The following is a 19,010-nucleotide window of genomic DNA, read 5'->3' on the forward strand; positions in this document are numbered from 1 at the left end:
AGCACACAAGGATACAGAATTCTGTCAACTTTATTAAAACAATTCCTTGTTTTAGATGAAATCTACTTTTTGAAACATAGGAACTCTTGAGAGAAGATCTCTAAGTTTGTGAAACTCCATAATTTTCTTGAAATGCCCACTTCAACCGCATAAAAAGTTTGTTTTCAAAACATTTTGAACGTTTTTTTGTTTCCCATTTGAGCTAAACTAAATCAAACTGATTCATTTTTCTTTGCTCGCCTTCGTCATGGTGCAGAGCTTTAGTTAATTCAAGCTTTTCATGCTGCAGAAATAACACTGTCGTCCTGCTGTAACACGCTGGCGTTCGTCCACGGAGTTTTAGGTTCCGTCGCTCACATTTATGGCCTAATGAGTCAGTCTGGGAGTGTGTTTCCTGTCTGTGTTTACTGGTGTCCTTTTACTTTCCAAACCCATTTTGGATGAGATCCAAAAGTCAAACACACACTTTCATTTTTCATTCTGTTTGACATGCAGCAGAGGAAGAGATGTTGACATGTACGATTATTAGGTGATTCATATTTCCAATATCTTTCTATAAACAGACTCATATGTTAAACCATACTTTTTTTAGAACTTTGTTTTTATTAACTTAATATTTGAGAAAAAAATTACATCTTCAGCCTCAATTTCTCTTTCATTTTCAACAGTGCATTATTATTTATAACAAATATCCTTAGTATTTCAATGCCAAGATGTACTGTTGGGAAAGTTCTTGTAACCCGTTTCCCCCTGGAGGACGTCAAGATTGTATTTAAAAAGTCTCATAACTTGCCAGAACTTTACTGTAAAGCCAAACACTGATGGCCAAATCCCCTCACAACTGCTTTCAAAAGCAGGAGCCTTTAACTATAAGCATTTGGTCGTTGAGTGGATGGATTCTCGAAAGTAACTTGCTGTAGTTTTTTTTTTATTTTTGGTGTGGTGATATTATGACATTATGACATTAATAATAATGGTACCCAGACCTTTTTATTACATACTCATTGAGAAGTGAAATAACACAAATAAATGTAGTACTGGCAAATTTGATGGTGAATTTTCTCTGTAAATCGTGTTTTTCTATCATTTTCATTCTGACATCCACTGAGCCTTGGACATATTAATATTCACTTATTTAATTGCTGTCGTAACTTTCCATTCTATTATATGCTACTCTGTGTGGAGCAACACTCTAAAAAACTTCCCTCTGGAATGAGTCAAGTCTATTCGATTCTATTCACTACTTTAAATAATGCTGATTGTGTCCCTATTTTTTCTTTAATCTGAGACTTGTTAAATTTTGTATTATAATCCATATTTTGATTTTTTTTAAATCTTCAATAGATGACTGGAATTGTGTGTTAACAGTGTAGTTTTTATTTGCTAATTTGTATTCCACTTAAAAGACCCCATGTTGAAAAACGTCTGTGCATATTGATAAAGTCTGATTGAGTTATTGTTTTTTCTCCAGATTTATGATATTGAAACACAACTTTGTTTTTCCTCTATTGCAAGCTTATTGTCTGGTGACATCAGACATAAAAATGCAGTACTGGTTAATTAGGAGGTCAACATTAACATATGACTTGTTGCTGATTGTGTCAGTCTTTATTTATTCTTTATTTTTCTAGGCATGTTGATTTCCACATTGTGATTAGTTTTTGGAATTTATTAAAGTTTGGGGTTTTTTTTATCTTTATTAATGTTGCAGTTTTTGTGTTTTTATATTTATTCAGATAAGACTAATTAAAAAAACTGCACCTGGTGTATTTCCGTGTTTGGACAGCAGGTGGCGGCCGCGCGCCAGTCTGACGCTTCACTTCCGCATAGAGAAGAAGAAGAGGCTCTGTTGTGTCGCACAGTGATGCCGTGTTCCTTCGTTTACTCGATTTCTTGTCGGCTTTTCGGGTAAAATGTCGACCTTTCGGCGCTGGAGGCGCTTTTTGTGAGAGGGAGTGATGGAAGCGGCGCCGCTCGGCTCGTCGTGCCCGCGGAGAGAGGACTGAGAGCGGCTGCAGGATGGTCCCCGTGCCGCTGCTGGTGTTCGTGATGGCCGGGTGGTGCGTGGTGTACCTGACCGACACGCTGCTCCGGGTAAATAACCTGACGAGTCCTCCTCTTTTCACTTTTAAATGAACCGACTGCATCCTCAGGGGCAGTAAACTCAGTTCCACTTTTATTAACGTTATTATCTGGTGAAGAAGAGGATTTGATGCAGGATGTAATCTCTACGTTGACAACAGGTTTGCCTCATTTCAACAGCAATCAGAAATGGAATCTTCTCAAGTCATAATTCTTTAGAGCTTAAAAAATCACAGGTTTTTAATTCCTTGATGATTCCTTGTCGCTGGAAGTCCTGCTGTCAGGATGAGTTTGTACAAACATGCAGAATGCAACAGTTTTTGGACACTTCATTGTATTTTGCACCAAAAGATTTCATTTAAATTGACTTTATATTGAGATTGTAGTAATTTGCTGTCGCAGTTCTTTGTTTTGTTAAAATGCTGACATTTACATCAGACAGTTGTTGTGGTCCTGCTCACTCAAGATTGTGCTGAATGTCCCCTGAAACAAACTGTGTTTGACACTCCCCGCTTTAAATTCAGGATTCTGGACATTCATCCAGTCTTCCAGGGTTCTGTTTTCGGGTTCCTTCTGTTCATTACTTAGCCGCCCCATTGGTCACATCTTCTGTAAATCACACATTTATTACCATTGCTCCTCAGAAATTTGTGATTGTCATGAAATGCACCTAATACAGAATAATGATTGTAATCCATCCACATTGATGATTTCCTGCTAGACTGGTTTTATTCAAATATGATGGATTAGAGATGTTATATGCTGGTAGCTGCTTGTCTTTTGTAGAAAACATGTCAGCCACAAATGTCGGTATGTAGTTGTTATCTTTATATCATTGTCTGTTTTTGTCTTCTCAATATTGACTTCTGAAAGCTAAAGCCCAACTAACCCTTTATCAGATTTTCACTTTAGCGGAATACTATTTATTTATTTATTTATTTATTGCTATTATTAAAAGAATCTCTTTGAGTTTGACTGAATGACAGTTGAGTTTCCTGGCATTTAAAAGGTGTCCATATAAGCAAACCCCCGGGTCTGCTGGGAAGTCACTTCTGTGAATTCTGGATGTGGTTTTGCGTATATCTTTCCAGAAACTTTGCAGATTGCTTCACTGTCAGTTGGATTGGAGGAAGATTCTCTCTTCCAGTCCATCAAAAGGATTTTTGCTGGAAATCTTTTAATTGAATTGGCTTGAATCGAGGAATTTCTCCTTTTTTGCAAAGACATTGCCACAGTTCAGGATCAATTTTCATGTCTCCGTCTGTCTCCCATTTGTGTCTGGATCTCTGAGCGTACTGACACGTCTCCGTCTCCGTCCCACAGTCGTCAGTGACGCACCGGATCAGCTACGAGTCGTGGCTCGCCAGCCGGGGCCTCATGCTATCTCCGTTCCACGTGCGGTGGCAGACCACCATGTTCAACCGACTGTTCGCCTACTGCGCCCGCATCAACCCCCGCGCCCTCTACCTGTGGTAGGAACACACCCTCCTCAGCTGCTCCTGTGTCTCTGTGTTGGACGAGACTCTTCCTGAATCGTTTCCTCGACTTTCAGTTTCTGTTCGTTTTGACTCAAAGAGAAATCGCCAGCTCTGCTTCTGTCTCCAGAGAACTCGGGGCACTGCGCCAGCTCGAAAAAGAGCTTTTCTCACCTGGTCGTGTCCAGATAAACAGACTTACACCGTTTGGCTTCTCATTCAATTGTACGGAAAGTCGTTTGAAGAAGCTGTGAGCTGGTTTTCACTCAGCGAGGCTTTATTCCCTCTTTCTCTTTCCCAAAAACCACAAGTTACAGCGAACATTGGTCGTCTCCTCGATGTCCTCAGTGAAAAATAACAAGTTGACTCATCCACCCACTTCTGCTGGTTCATCTGTTGAGTAATAAGAAGGTTTGCAATAAATTCCCGCACTGAAGTGTGTAATGTGAATGTATTTAGAACAGCTCAGTGCTCTTTCTCTATGACCTCAGACACTGTTTCCAGCCTGATCTGGTTCCCAGGGTGAGGCGCTGCTTCAGAGCCACAATAATTAAAGTTTCTCTTATGTTAAAGAAGAGTTTTGCTCATTTTCATCACATTATTATTGATTTTTATGAGCTCAGTGTTCATTTACTGTAGATGTGATGCATCAGATTGTCTCATTTTAGTTCTAATTTCATCTGGAGTGGGCCGAACTTGTAAAATTGTGCCGTAGTAGTGCTGTGTGTTTGACCACTTGAGATAAATGGATGAAATGGTTAAAAATTTGTGGCTAAATGTTCATTTTTTTCTGTTTTATTTTCAACCTTTGATGTGGGATTTCTAAACTGCTGGAATGTGTTTTCGTCTCTTCACGTTCCTCCTGAATCCCAGCTGAGCTCTCTCTCTCTCTCTCTCCCTCTCCTCCCTCTGTGTGTCCGGCAGGTTCAGCAGCGGCCTGGTGTTCGGCGTGGCCGCCATGCTGGGCTCGGTGCTGCTGCTGATCCGGACGCTGCAGCAGACCTACGCCCAGATGACCACCGACAACCCTCGGATCGGAGGCCAGCAGGCGCTGCAGGTGGTGGTAGGTGGACGAGTCGCCTCTTTAAACCCGCAGAGCGTGAGCAGCTCCCGCCGACGTGCAACCCTCATATTTCAGACACGGACTATGAAATTCAAATGAGGGGAGACTAAAAGCTCCTGATTATTCATTTTTTTATGCGTTGTGGTGTCAACTGATGTGAGCAGCGCCCCCACCCACAGCGCTGATTCATGAGAGGCCATTAGCGAGCAATTTATATCCCACACACTGAGCCCCGAGGCAGCAGCAGAGAGAAAATCCACCGCCTCAGCAAACAGCGGCGAGCCGAGAGGACAAATGTGCGCCGTGGGTGTTTTACTCGCACCGCAACGCCGCCCTCCAAATATTTTGGCTTTCTTTTTTCCAGGTCCCCGGCTTCAACCTGCCCACCAGTCAGCTGGCCTACTTCTTCATCGCGCTGCTGCTCAGCGGACTGGTGCACGAGCTGGGCCACGCCGTGGCGGCACTCAGGTAGAGCGCGTGCGCTCCGTCGCCACGGCAACGCGTCACGGGCAGCTGGAGTCTTGAAGGGTTGAGTCGTTAGATTTGATCTGCCGCAGAATGAATCACAGCATTAGTCCAAATATAATCATCCATTTTTATCCGCCTCATGTTTGGAAAGAAATGACTTTTTGATGTTTGATTCTCTCCAAGACTCTAAGAATCATGGAATCATGCAGACGTTTCTTTATGGATAGTTTTGTTCTGTTGGATTGTTGTGCTTTTTCAGCATTTCACTGTTGTCTTTGAAACCCTCTGCCTCCTTATATATATTTATACCGGGGCACATTCACAGTGTTTTGCTTTTAATTCCACTTTTAAATTTTGCACCTTCTAAATATTTATAATTCAGCAGATGCAATCACAATAAAGACTGCTGTGATTATATACAGTCTCCAGCAGGTCTGGACCATCTGCAGAGCACCAAAACTTATTAGTAATGGTGAGAAATGGGCCTATTTCTATATATATCTGTAATGAGTTTATGTTTTAAAAATAGTCAGGCAAGTTCGCAACCAAAGTGGCAGGAGAAAAACATGAGAGGAAAATGAAGAATCGGTCAGAAGAAAAACTGTGTACCAAGAGAGATTCTTAGACATACATGGGACATTGTTTTTTCGGACCGGTTCGGGTGAATTATGAGGATCCGATTCTTCATTTAAAGCTTAAAATGTGACAAACATCCTGCTGTGGTTGTTTGTATTTTGGACTGTTCAACAACAAACTTAAAAAAGGAAAGCTGGAGAAAGCAGAATATATATTATCACCTTCAGACACAGAGGATGATGCAGAATCACTCTGGATCCAGAGCCGGAGTGTCTGTTACAGTGGTGATCGCGAAGAAAAAACTCACACACACAACTGCCAACACTGTACCGTGTGAGTTCACCTGTTGATCGCCACAAATCATGTGATTAATTGTGATTATTTACAGTCAGATTTTCTATTAATTACTTGCATTTGACACCAGTAGTATTTTGGAAATTCATAGTCTAAATATGCTCCTTTTAATAGAATTGACCTTTTTTTACTCCCCTTGAATGTTTAGCTCATAGGTGTCAAACATAAGGCCCGCGGGAGGAAAACGGGGCCGCAAGAGGCTCGACCCGACCAAGAACCAAAAAGATTGTAAAGATTTCAAAGGACAAAATATTTATTTTCAAACAAAGTTAGGAGTCGGGGTTTCTTTAAAATCGGCTTTTCATTGATATCATCATTATTTTTTTATTAAGAATTGTTAAGTTTTGTGAAAATATAGACATTTTCAGAGAGTGTACTCAGAACCACAACTCAGAAAAAAAACAGTAAAAAGTTTAAATTTGAGGGTAGTTCTGTCACTGTTTGACCCCCTCGAGATGGGATGGGCCTGTATGTGACCTCTGACCTCAGATGTGTGTTGACCCTCCTGGATTACAGTCTGCAGTGATGTTTCCCGTCTTCCCGTCCCCTGTGCAGGGAGCAGGTCCGTGTGAACGGCTTCGGGATGTTCGTGTTCGTGGTGTACCCCGGCGCCTTCGTGGACCTCTTCACCACGCACCTCAACCTCATCTCCCCCACCCAGCAGCTCCGCATCTTCTGCGCCGGTGAGCCTTTCTGGCTTGGGCCCGTCCAGAGGCGTGTTGCCGCTCCTCGCGACGCCGAGCCAGCCGAAGACATTAATCACAGTCATTACCGCGGGTGTTTTGCCCGGCGGAGGTCACCCGGAGGAGTCCGTCTCCGAAGCAGGCAGGCAGCTGCGTCGCTTCATATCATTTTCACTCCGCAATTAAGAAAATTGGAGCTTAATGAATGGAGCAGCGCAGCCGGCAGTTATCCACGCGTGAAATGTGACTGATGTCTGGAATTGTTGGCGATCATAGACAGCCTGTTGAGGATATTCAACACGGCCCCGTCCACAAAGATGTTTGATCAGGACCTAATCCAAATTTTTTATTTTTTTAATGTGCAGAAACGACAGCAGTTTAAGTGGCTTTAATCTGCAGCCTGATGGGGCTGCTCAGCACTTCTGCAGTGACTCCATGAAGCTTTCCCCAAATCATATTTACACACCAGGGTGAAGAATAGCTAAAACCACAAGAAACTGAGTTAAAATGACTTAAACAAATAAACTCAAATCTCTAGAATTTCGAAAGGAAAATGAATTAAAGAATGAAGGGAAAAAAAAACATGTAAAACTCCTTAAAAAGAACCAAAATGCATAAAACAACTGAAATGTCAAAATTGTCCTTAAAAAGATGCCAAAAGAGGAGTGGAAGTGCTAAAATTGCATCCAAATAATGGGTAAAATGTAATGTTTCACAAACACAACATAACGTACAGTTTTGTTTGTTGTTGTTCAAGTGTAGATGTGAAACTCAGAAGTTGAGTTAGTTCCATTTTTAATGTTCAACATGAGAATCAGAATCCGCTTTAATGGCAAAGTCTGTGCATGACAAGTAAGGAATTTGACTCTGGCTTTTGTTCACTCTCTACGTGAAGAAAAAGAAATGGAAACAGAGAGAGAAGTACTGGACATTGTATTAGAGTCATGTTTTATATTACAGTCTTTCACAATTGCTAAAACACATTTCTTGAAACCTCCATCCATTTTCTCAAAACCTTAAACATAAATCCAAAAATTCAGACTACATTCACAGAACCTCAGACGTTTCCCTCAAAATCAAACTATCACCTCAAAACCATTTCTCCTGCGTTCAAAAATAAACAAACAAACAAACAAAAGCGCACTACTGCATCGTCACGGTCATGGAGATTCAGTCTCCAGCAGTCTTTGGTCCGATCACATCATTAGAAACATGTGTTCAGTTTTGAGTTGTTGAGTGTAAACGATGACGGCTGTGTTGGCGTTGTGTTCACGTTTTGCTGCCAGTGATTACACGTTCGCAAAAAATGTTGTGAAATGTGTGTAGTGACTGCGGGTGTGTCAGAGGTTTTGCTAGAAAGAGCGGACGGGTTTTGCAAATTGAGCGTAGGCCCTGATCTAAGATAAAAGTGGAAGTTTGACTCTTACACTGATAAAAATATTTATAAACCTGCAAGTGACTTGAATCCAGAGTGAGTCCTGCAGAGGGCGGCAGAGAGCCGCTGTGAATCCACCTGCACAGCCGCGATTTCCTCCTGACAAGTAAATAACCAGGGAGCCGCTTCAGATGAAACACTGAATCACATGAGCAACCAGAGAGAAAGAGACGGATGGAGGGTGGTGGGGGGGTGATATAACAGCGTGCTGTGTTTATTTATGCCTCTCTGTGTACGCAGGAGGCCTGTCTGACATAACACGCTTTAAATTTTCATTCCTGCAGAGACAGGTGATGCAACTTTAATTAATGTTTACCCAGGAAGGAATACACTCCCGTCTCTTCCCGTCGGCTCACTTCCACCAGAGCGTTTCTTTTCCAACATGCGGCTCGTTTTCCTGGAAGCGTCCGCTCGTCCCGCCCTGCCTGTCACGCCTCGGCCTCGTCACTCACTCCTCCAGACGCGTCCAGTCGCGGCTCTGCGCCCTCTTGCATAATTAACATGTTATAGACGGCTATTTTTAGAAAGCGGCGGCGACTGTTTGGCCGCGACGCGGAGAGATCGCGCCACTGTCAACAGTCCTCACTCCATCGTCTCCTCTCGGACGTTTGAGGGATAAATGAGGTTTTGTGGCGTTTTGTGGCACTGCTGTTCAACCTTCTCTTTCTATCATCACCAGACATCGTCGAAGTCAGAAACACTCTCAAAACAAACACCCTGATCCAGTAGCAACACTCTGGAGTGTTGTTTTCTGTCTTTAAGGAGCCAGTTAATAATTAATTTGTCACACATTCAATGAATCTTTAATGGAATGTGTTCTCACTAAACCCGCCGGGTGGGCAGGTCTGTCTCTGTTGTTTTTACTCGCTGTTATTGTTCCTTAAGTGGATGCGAAGAACTGGGAAATCCGTTCTTAACTCCGTTACCGCGCCTCCTAAACATGAAGATCAACAAAATGATTTTCAAATGGTTCCCATCTGAACTGAAACTGTTAAAAATAAGTCATGTTTTTTTCTCTCTGCAGGCGTTTGGCACAACTTCATCTTGTGCCTGGTGGCGTTGGCGTTCCTCTTCCTGCTGCCCGTCTTCCTGTTTCCTGCCTACTCCACCGGAGGCGGCGCGCTGGTCACAGAGGTGGTGCAGGTGAGCGCCGCTCGCGATCACACGGACGGAAGCTGCATCCTGTGCTGCGTTTTTGAGGTTTCAGTTGCAGCCAGTGACGGCGGTTAAAATGGACGTATTATTTTCCACAGTTACTGAGTTTGTTGACGAGTTTTAATTAGTTTTTGGTTCATTGTAACCATAACTAGTTCCTGGATTTTTCAACAATTTCCGGTGGTTTTTAGCTGTTTTTCTGCATTTTATTTGTACCTTAAAAAAAAAAAAAAAGAAATCATTTTAGTTAAGAGTCAAGAGTCCTTTTGAATATGAACCCTGGTGTAAATAAGTTAAGTTTTTATTCTGACATATAATTGTGTGGAAGCCTCATGCAGCCTCTATCCAGAGGGGCTAAAGAGCCACATGTGGCTGCAGAGCAGCAGGAATCGTGATTCACCGTTGGTTTGAGTCTTTCTGGACCGAGGATCTCGGCCCGCTCTCCTCTGACCTTTGGGTTTTTTCTCCTCTTCGGCCGGTGCAGGGCTCGGCAGCTGACGGGCCCCGGGGCCTGTCGGTCGGGGACATCGTGACGGGGCTGGAGGACTGTCCCGTCAGCGGGGTGGAGGACTGGAGCAGCTGCCTGGCCCACCTCTCTCACACCCCGCAGACCGGGTACTGCGTCCCCGTGGCCGGCCTGCAGCCCAGCTGGGCTCACGGACGAGGTGGGGGAGGAGGGCGACGCCCTGCAAACACTCTGTCGTCAATAAATCAGTGAAAGATTGAAGAAGTGTGATACAGATAATGTGGAAAAAATAAACATCCTCATTGTGAGACATGCGGAAAAAGGTTTTTTAGCCTAAACTAGTTTCTAAAATAGAGATAAAACCCACTTTCTGAAAGCATCTGAAGCGTCCTCAGAACTTCCTCCTCTCTGGGTTTTAGAGCTCGGCTCTCAGGTGCCGCCCGCTCCTCCCATAATTCATCACTGTCATTATCCTCCAAAGACTTTAAGATAGCGTCTCACACATTCTCAGCCAGCAAGACTCCAGCTGAGCACCGGGAGCTCGGCGTTAGAGCCTCAACGTACAGAGAGACGCTTTCAGAGAGATTTATGTCTTATATTCAAATTGCAGTACTTCTGTAGTACTGGACTGTCTCAAGGTGTGTTTTTCAACATTCTTGTAATAGACTCGCCTCCACATGACTAACTCAGCTCATAAAACTTCCATATCTACTTGTAATTTTACATTTTCATCAGTTTGCTCTTAATGTGATTCAGAATGTAAAGAAAAGAGTGAAGGAGGTGTGTGAGAGAACCCAGCAAGACTATGAACACATAATTTAGGCCCCGTTCACACCAAGACGTATCCAGGCCAAAACGCAAAAATATTTAATCAGTTCACCCTGTCATCCACACCAATTCAGCATTCCGTGGATCTGAAACCGAACGTTTTTGAAACCAGGTCCCAGGATGAATTGATCCGAAAACTGTTGAATCCATGGCTCTGTAATTACGCCTGTTTTGGAGCGTTTCCTGATTCGCCTGCGTCATCGCGCTACGTCGTAACAAATGCGCACAACACTGTAAACAACAGTAACAATGGCGCTGTGTGGTGTAGCAGACGTCCTGCTGAAGACTGCGAGTCTTTTGCCGCTTTTACAGCAAAATATTGCACTCCTTCAGCGCCACCGGATACAACAAATCAGCATGGAGAACACGATGCTTCATATATATGTAGATTTTTTATTGTAAATATACACGTGCATGGCAAACATTATGCCAGAGGTACACAATAATCGATCAGTTTCTTTCAAACACTTTAAATTTCTCACAGATACTGATAGTTTTTACAGCTTCTTTGTTTTCAGAGTCTTTTAACATTTTTATATAAGATAGTACAACATTTTTGAAGTGGGTAAATGACGGCTTCTGCCTGCTGTATTTTCATTTATGAATAAAGAATTTTGATTTTAGGATTAGTAAATTGATGATAAAAAAATCCTTCCTTTTCCTGTTTTCTGAAGAAACAAAAAAAAAAAAAAAAAAACACATTTCTCCACCTTAAAGTCCTTGTATACATTATTGATTACAAAGCGACAGAAATCCTTCCAAAAGATCTCGGAGTCATCACGTCCAAAAGAGGTGTTGACTTGTTTCAGGGTGATTTCCACAGAAAGAAAAGTTCACATCAACGTCCCTTTTACATGTTGTCATGAAGTGGTCAGCAGGATGCTTCATGTAATGTTGGATCGACCACCAAAAAGATCACGTAGGCCTACAAGGCGGAGGCGCCGATATTGCCATGTATTCCCAGCGGTCGCCAGTGAAGCGCCGCCTAGCGGCCTGGCATGTTACTGCAACGTTTCAGCCGTTTTGAAAACAGTCATGTGGGCGGTCATAAATATTGAATCAACTCCGTCTTTACGCGCAAACGTTTTTGGAACTATGAGCGTTTTGTCTTCGTGTGGATGGGGCCTCAAAGTAGGTTTAACATTGCTGGAGTGTCTTTATTCTCATGTCTGAACCGTTTTAGCACTAAAACAGTGGAGTTGTTGAGTGATTTTCACGCTGCTGTCGTCTGATGAACATCGACGACGTCCTCCATGTTTTTCTCTCTTTTTTTTTTCTTGTAGCTTTCAAGCGTCTGGATGGAACCATGGACTGCTGCAGCAACAACAGCCTCACCGACCTCTGCTTCTCCTACATGAAGCCTCCGGGCCGAGGCATCCGGGAGAGAGAGGTGACACACTCACACACACACACACACACACTCCACATGACTCTGAGCAGGTTTCTAACCCTTTTTAACCATCTCACACATTTTAACCACTTCCTTCAGTCGCTTCCTTGAACTCCTTTTAGTTCTCTTTTCCTCTTTAAAATGTGTGATTCAGATATGAAGTTTGACGACTGCAGTCCAATTGAAATATATTCCTCGTGGGGCAACGGAAACACAGTCGCATGACCAGCCCACCATCTATCCCCCCCGCTCCAGATCAATAGTGGTCGCCCACTTGAAAACTGCCACTGCAGATGAGAGTCAATAAACAGTCACTTTACTCATGGAGAACATTTTACCGCTTGAAAGGCTTAAACGTGCTTTCCATGCTCCAACACACACACGCAATTTTTTTCCCCGCTGTCACATCACAAGTGCAGAGAAACCGAGAACCACAGCAGCATCAGTGCAGGAAAGGAAGATGAGATCAGTGGTGTTTTTAGTTCAGGGGTCAGACCAGTAAATGGTGTCACAATAGCCTTGATATTTAAGCTTTAAAGTGTTTCTTTGTGTTGCAGAGTATAAGTGTTTTTTTTTTTTTTCAAAACTGAACAATTCCTACAGAAAATGACTAAAATGTCAACATCAAGCCAATTTAAATGAAAAATTCTGCCACAAAATACAGTGAAATACCCAAAAAACTGCAGAATTTTGCAGGTTTTTCTGCCTGACAGTTTGCGCTGGAGGCCAGTCTGAGGCGGCGCTCTTGAACAGCGTTGCCTCGGCTCAGGTCTCAGAGACATTTCATCCACTTTTCACCAAATAAAATTCATCTGGAGCCACAAAATGGAACTGATACCTATATGTGCTTTAACTGTTTATTTTCTTACATTTTCCACCGTTTACCCATTATATACGTTTGTCCTTTTCAGTGGTTGTTTTGTTTCTTCACATTTTTTTTTTGGGTGGCTGTTGTCAGTGTTTCTTCTTCAACTTGTATTTTTTTTAGGCAATTTTTCAAAATGATATTTCTTTATGTAATGAGCCTGTTTTTTTATTACATTTGGTTTTTAATCTTTTTTAGATTTTTTTTTTTTTTTTTTAAGGTCACTAAAGCTTCAGGGAGCAACTGCAGAGACGCCAAACGCGGCTGCAGAGCCTCAGACCGAACCCAGATACTGTTTCAGCCAAATTTAATCTGTTTAATTTCATTTTCGGTAAATCTCCAGATCTCAACAGACGTCATTTAGCTGCACACACACACACACACACACACACACACACACACACACACACACACACACACACACACACACACACACACACACACACAGGTGAGTGAGCACACTCCCACAGCGAGCACGTGTTGGAAAATATACAACATCGAGCACCTGAAATAGAAGATAGATAGATCTTTTAGAACTGGCGATGATGGAAACATGAGCTTTCTGTGTCTTTCTGGGTCCAGACTTCCAGTCGGGGCCAGACGACGAGCTTTCACCGATCTCAGATTGAACTAATAAATAAAGAAATGCCAGGCAGTCTATTAAAATCAAATAGAAGTTGTTGTTTTTATTATTATTATTATTTTTGTTATTAATTTTAGAGGATAAACCTTTACAGCATTGCTCCTCAGAGTGGAAATGATCAGCTCATATAATGAAATATTCATGAAGCATTAAGGTACCAAGAATTAAATATTGAATAAGTAAACACAGTTGTTACGTGTGTGTTCAGTGTTAACGTCACCAGGAGCTGAAGGTTTTCATCGCTGACGGTTTGTTCACTTAATGACTTAAGATATGGGGAAAAAAATCAAAGAAGAAAAAAAGGTTTGAATTAAATTTAGTTGTGATTCAGATCAAATTCTGGATTCATGAGAAATATTTGATTTTTAGATATAAATATGGAATTATGAAGGAATTTTTGATCAAATTTAACTGATCCTCACGTGTACTCTGCATCACAGCAAAGAAAAGCTTTATATTTTTAAAGCTTATATTTTTTTAATTTAAAGGCACAATTTTACATTAAAATTGGACTGTTTGTGGCCCCTGAACCACGAGTTTGACTCCACGTTTTGCCACATTGCAACCACAAATTTAAATGTATTTTAATGTGAAGTGAAGGAACATTTCTTTCTTTTCTTTTTTTTTTTTTTTTTTTACATTTTGTTTTAAGATGTTTGTTTTTACCTCTGAATGAGCTGTATTTGCAGATATATTTATTTTATGTAAAAGAACGGAACATAAGACACTGGAATGAAGTTCATCTAAGACTTTGATGTTATTGTGTCATTATAACCAGGAACAGACAGAAACTGCCCCGTCCCGATTCTTGATCTAGAGAAGACCAGATAGCGGCCATGAGAGCAGGAAGCAAAACACAAACACTGCGTCCCTCACGGGAGATAAACCCGGCTCTTCCCCCCGCAGTTCGCCTGCATGCCGGTGCGTAAGATGGTGACGGGGACGCGGGCGTGCCGCGGGGACGAGGACTGCGCCGCGCACTCGCACGCCGCCAGCGTGTGCGTCACGCCGTCGCTGGAGAACCAGACGCGCTTCATCCGCGTCACGCACCCGCCCAACACGCACATGCTGTTCGTGGGTTACCCGCCTCACCTGCAGTACGCCGGTACGTCAACCCCATGATCCTCTAATCACCGTTTACGCTTCGGCTGTGAGCCCGGCGGAGGCGGAGGCGGAGGATTTGTTGCTTCAGATTTGATGGTGAAACGGTGAATTTCTGTCGTTTTTCCAGTGAGCCTCACCAACTTCGTGCCCCGCTTCGGTTTCCTGCACCTGGATCTGCCCGTCTTCCTGGAAACCTTCTGCAAGTATCCTTTCAGCTCAGTTCACACGACTTTATCGATCCCACAAAGGGCCGACTCCGCCACACGTCATTGATGAATAATCAATCTGTCAAGGCGTTTACTTCCTAACTGACGAAAGCTTAAATCGAGGTGGCTTTTTTAAAACACGTCAGCAAAGTTAAAACCGTCTGTATTTACACTTTCATCAGTGAAGCGGTAAACTCAAAATGAGCAGAATATGCCAAGGAAACATGTTTAAACGATGTCGGAACATTGTAAGAAATCCACACGTACAAGTCATTGAACAAGATTAAATAAAAGATGAAACATGTACGCAAAAACAAGACAACTTAGACAAAAAAACAAACAAAAAAAAAAAAAAAACGTGAATAGTAAAATAAAATTGCAAGTTTTCTCTCCCGTTTGGGACTGATTGGCTTCTCGTTGATACAAAGGGCCAGCAGTGTGGTTTCGGCGATCCGGCGCTCAGAGGGCCCACTTCCATTCGGAAACGACGTTTTCTCCCACTTTGCTGATGAATCATTAAACTCGCGAGGCGCCTCGGAGCTTTTCTGTGATTACTTCTTCTGCCGCTGCAGCTGCGTCCTCCTCCTCTTCTTCTGTGGTACAGCATAGTCCTTTCCTCCTCAGTCTTCCAATTTGTCTTCATGCTCTCAGTCTTTGGGCAGAAATCATATCCGGAGGCTCAAGAATATGAAGTTATTTCACTGGCAAGTTGGGAAATTACCTGTTTAAAACGCTAGAATACGAATAATTTCACTGAAGTGGCGACAAGATTGGTTTGTTACAGACAGTGTTGCTTAAAAAGACAATTTTTACTTGTAGATCGAGTAATATTATCAAGTCGGAGCTTTTCCAAGGACATCTAGAACACTGATTTAGGTTCCCTTTACACAACAGTGTTTCATGTGAAAATATATCTCTTTTACACTTTTTTTTTGACAATGTTGTGTAAATCAGCATTACCTGAGAGATAAATGAATCGACACTCCAGTATTCTCAGAGGAAGACTTTTTTTCCCTGATTGTTCCAAGTCAGGAGCGGAACGATCAGGAAATTTGATAAAATTAAAAATAATTCAAATCTGTAGACATGAAAAGTGTGAAGAATTTCACATCTGGCATGTTTGGACAGAAATATCAACATTTATTATGATGATACAATGATCCTGCAATTAAAAACATAAAGGAAGTTCACATTTTAAACTTCTGAGCTGTTGTGAGAGCAGAAGTAGAGCAGTGGCCACACGGAGAGCCGATCGCTGATCCGAGCTGTTTCCTTCCCTGAGCCGCCCCGCCCCTCAGATACCTGGTGTCCCTCTCCGGCGCTCTGGCCGTCGTCAACTCCGTGCCGTGCTTCGCCCTGGACGGCCAGTGGATGCTGAACGCCCTGCTGGAGGCCACGCTGGTCACCGTGGTAACGGACCGCGGCAAGCGCGAGCTGATCGGCTTCTTCCTGCTGCTGGCGGGCAGCGCCCTGCTGGCGGCCAACATGGCGCTGGGCCTGTGGATGGTGACGGCGCGGTAGCCGGAGGGGCCGGGAGCCGCGAGCGACGTGGACCATCGAGCTGTGAACACCCGGGGAAACGCAGGGTTCCCGCTGACTGTTGCCCTCCGCGGCTAAAAGCAAACAACGCTCCTCCTCTCGCCGCGTTGCCGCCATATTTCCTGAAAGCACATTTCCAAAACGAGTCGTGCCAAGACTGTTTACAAAGACCGCTCACGTTTCACTCTTTGTGATGTTTTCAAAGAGCCAAAGCCCATTTTTACCCGTTACTGCATCAGGAAGTCCGTCTGATTGAAAGACCAAAAAGAAAAAGAAAAAAAACTTCCATATTTTATCACTTTACTGCCTGATGTTCAAACGCCGGCTTCAATTCATTCAGTCAGATTCAGTGTTGTTTCTCGTCTTCAGGCTTCTCTGTAAAAAAAAAAAAAAAACTTCTCTTTTGTGTGTTTTTATCTTCTCTGTGTCTCACTGATTAAAATGTGGTTGTGAACGCTGATTTGTCAAAACTGTAATAAAAAAATGATTTTTATTTAATGCTGAAGCCCTTCAAGAGTGTTTATTTGTGAAAAAGTTTCTCCGTCTTTTGTTTTTATTTGTTTGGTTCTCGGTTCATGAGTTGCTGTTGTACGTTTCCCGTCATGTCAACTGTCAAAATTAGAAACAGATCATTGAAGAAGTTCTCAAAACATCCATTTTCTTGACCAAGAAAGGCCACCGGGCAAACACCTGGAAAATATCAACGGCATGTGACAGTGTTTCAGGTGAAAATACTTGATTTTGAATTTTCATTTTTGGAAAATTTTGCCTTTTTTCTGTCCGTGAAAACAGTTGGTTGACGAAGACTCGCATCAATCTGGATGCCGCCATTGTTGTTATTGTCCACCTACTCACGCATGTGCAGAAGAACCATTTTAAGTGTTACAAAAAAGTTGTTTTCTCCCCCGTTTCCGTGGAGACGGAGCATTTAGAAAAAGTGCCTTCTCTGCAGTCTTCATGAAACCGTTGTGGTTTCAGTGACTCCGAGCAGCGTTGTCATGTAAACAAACCCCCAAAATGTGAAGAAAGTTTTCCGTTTTACTTGAAAACTTTGAGTGAATGAAGCCAAAGACATTTCTAACCAGACTTCCCAGAGAAAACCAAGAGACTCCAGCCTGGGACCTTCCAGCTATAACCAGCTGCTTCTGCTCCGCTGCGTGGGAGTAGAAATACTATATTTTCTAAAAGTGAAAGGCTTTTCAGTGGTAAAAGGTCAGCTGCAGGTCGCGTTGGTCCTGCAGGGAGACTGCGGAGTGCAAAGCACCGTTTTTAAGTCCACCCTTACACATTCCCACCACGCCGCCTTCAACAGACGGCGGAACAAAAAACACGCAGGCGACGCTTTTATAGCTATGGCCGCAAACCGCAGTGTTGCTCCGGTGATCTGGAGGAGGCGATGATTGCGTTTCCTGAGCGCGTGCGAGCCGGGGAGATGGCGCACGGTAATTTGGGAGGGTGTTTCCCCCTCAGACATGTAAATACTGCGGGGCCCGCTGCCGGGGCCTCAGAGGTGTGTTTACCGGGGATGAGCAGACTCCTCTGTCAGCAGGTTCCAGGCTTTATCTGTGGATCATCGAGGATCGGTCCACGCCGCCTGCTCCAGGCGCCCTTCCCATGTGTACATTTGAAAACTGATTTTCCAAACAGTTCATTTGTGTCCTCGCGTGTGCGCGTCTGTTGCTTATCGGGCCTAATGACAGCCTGGAGGGATGTTTGGGTAAACAGACATGGGAGGATTATGAAGCGGTGGGAGTGAGGGGACCGAACAGAAGCATGGCTTTATGCTTCGTGCTCCAAAACGGTTCCCCAATTAAAACTCTCGCCTCCTTTTCTTTTCTTTTTTTTTGTGCTGTTGCAAGTATTTAAAACTTTATTGCTTTTGAAAATTCCGCTCAATCCCACTAATGGCACCAGCTTGTTGCGGCTCAGCGGGATCAATCCATAAAGCCGTGGCGCTCTCTCCGTCCCGGCGCTGAAAATCAACACCCGACCCCAGGGTCCCGGACGAGCGTTTTTAAACAATGCCACATAAACATCTCACGAGTGGCTGCGAGTCACAATAGCGCGGCGGTCAGCGCTGCTGCTTGATGAATGGGTGTTTTCAACGGCGGGGGAAGTAAACACTATATAAGGACTTTTGCGGCCGACGCCCCAAACCCTAATGAGAGCGTGCAGAAAGGGTTCCCGCCTCAGCAAATGAGGACAGGGTGGAGGAGGGCAGGCGGCCGTGGTGGTGGTGGTGGTCTGGAGATGGAAGGTCGAAGGTCAATCGGGAGCTGTGCTGACCGTCATCAGCACCTCTGGCTCCTCTTAACACAACACAAACACGCCGGCGCTGTCCCGGGCGGCATCACCAGATTAATCTATTGTAATCAGTGTTCCTGCGAGTCTCATTTTGTTCTGGTTCACTGACTGTCTGATCTGATAAACGCCCGCTGTCCCGTACATGAGATTAAACCCGCACGTTTTCCACAACGCCACCGGCGCAGGGACCCCGGGCCGCTGCAGATAACCTCCCCGCTTTCAGCAGATGATTTTTTAATAAACGGCCTCCGCTCAGCTCGCAGGGGAGAACTGGTGCCTGGGCTTTCTGCAGTTAGTTAGCGAGGGAGGAGTGATCGAGGGGGGGGTGGAGTGAGTATGGATGGAGGGAGGAACAGCGTGAAGAGCCAGGCTGA

The 19,010-nt window shown here is 43.7% G+C and overlaps 1 protein-coding gene across 1 annotated transcript; it reads left to right on the top strand.

Annotated features, from left to right (window-relative positions):
- Window positions 1–1,839: 1,839 nt before the first annotated feature.
- Window positions 1,840–16,804, top strand: mbtps2 (membrane-bound transcription factor peptidase, site 2). Its single transcript, XM_030099953.1, has 11 exons — window positions 1,840–2,094; window positions 3,406–3,554; window positions 4,482–4,620; window positions 4,985–5,088; window positions 6,574–6,701; window positions 9,161–9,279; window positions 9,776–9,956; window positions 11,869–11,975; window positions 14,390–14,588; window positions 14,715–14,790; window positions 16,092–16,804. Exons 1-11 carry the CDS (start codon window positions 2,020–2,022, stop codon window positions 16,312–16,314), a joined length of 1,500 nt encoding a protein of 499 aa, XP_029955813.1. The 5' UTR covers window positions 1,840–2,019; the 3' UTR covers window positions 16,315–16,804.
- The last annotated feature ends 2,206 nt before the right edge of the window (window positions 16,805–19,010 follow it).

The sequence above is a fragment of the Salarias fasciatus genome, chromosome 9 (assembly GCF_902148845.1).
Source record: "Salarias fasciatus chromosome 9, fSalaFa1.1, whole genome shotgun sequence".
NCBI lineage: Eukaryota > Metazoa > Chordata > Actinopteri > Blenniiformes > Blenniidae > Salarias > Salarias fasciatus.

Bases quoted from the DNA above. Each gene is read 5' to 3' on its own strand.
- mbtps2 (XM_030099953.1), top strand. From the start codon at position 2,020: ATGGTCCCCGTGCCGCTGCTGGTGTTCGTGATGGCCGGGTGGTGCGTG. The intron at 4,621-4,984 runs GTAGGTGGACGA...TCTTTTTTCCAG, and splicing joins AGCAGGCGCTGCAGGTGGTG to GTCCCCGGCTTCAACCTGCC. The intron at 9,957-11,868 runs GTGGGGGAGGAG...TTTTTCTTGTAG, and splicing joins CAGCTGGGCTCACGGACGAG to CTTTCAAGCGTCTGGATGGA.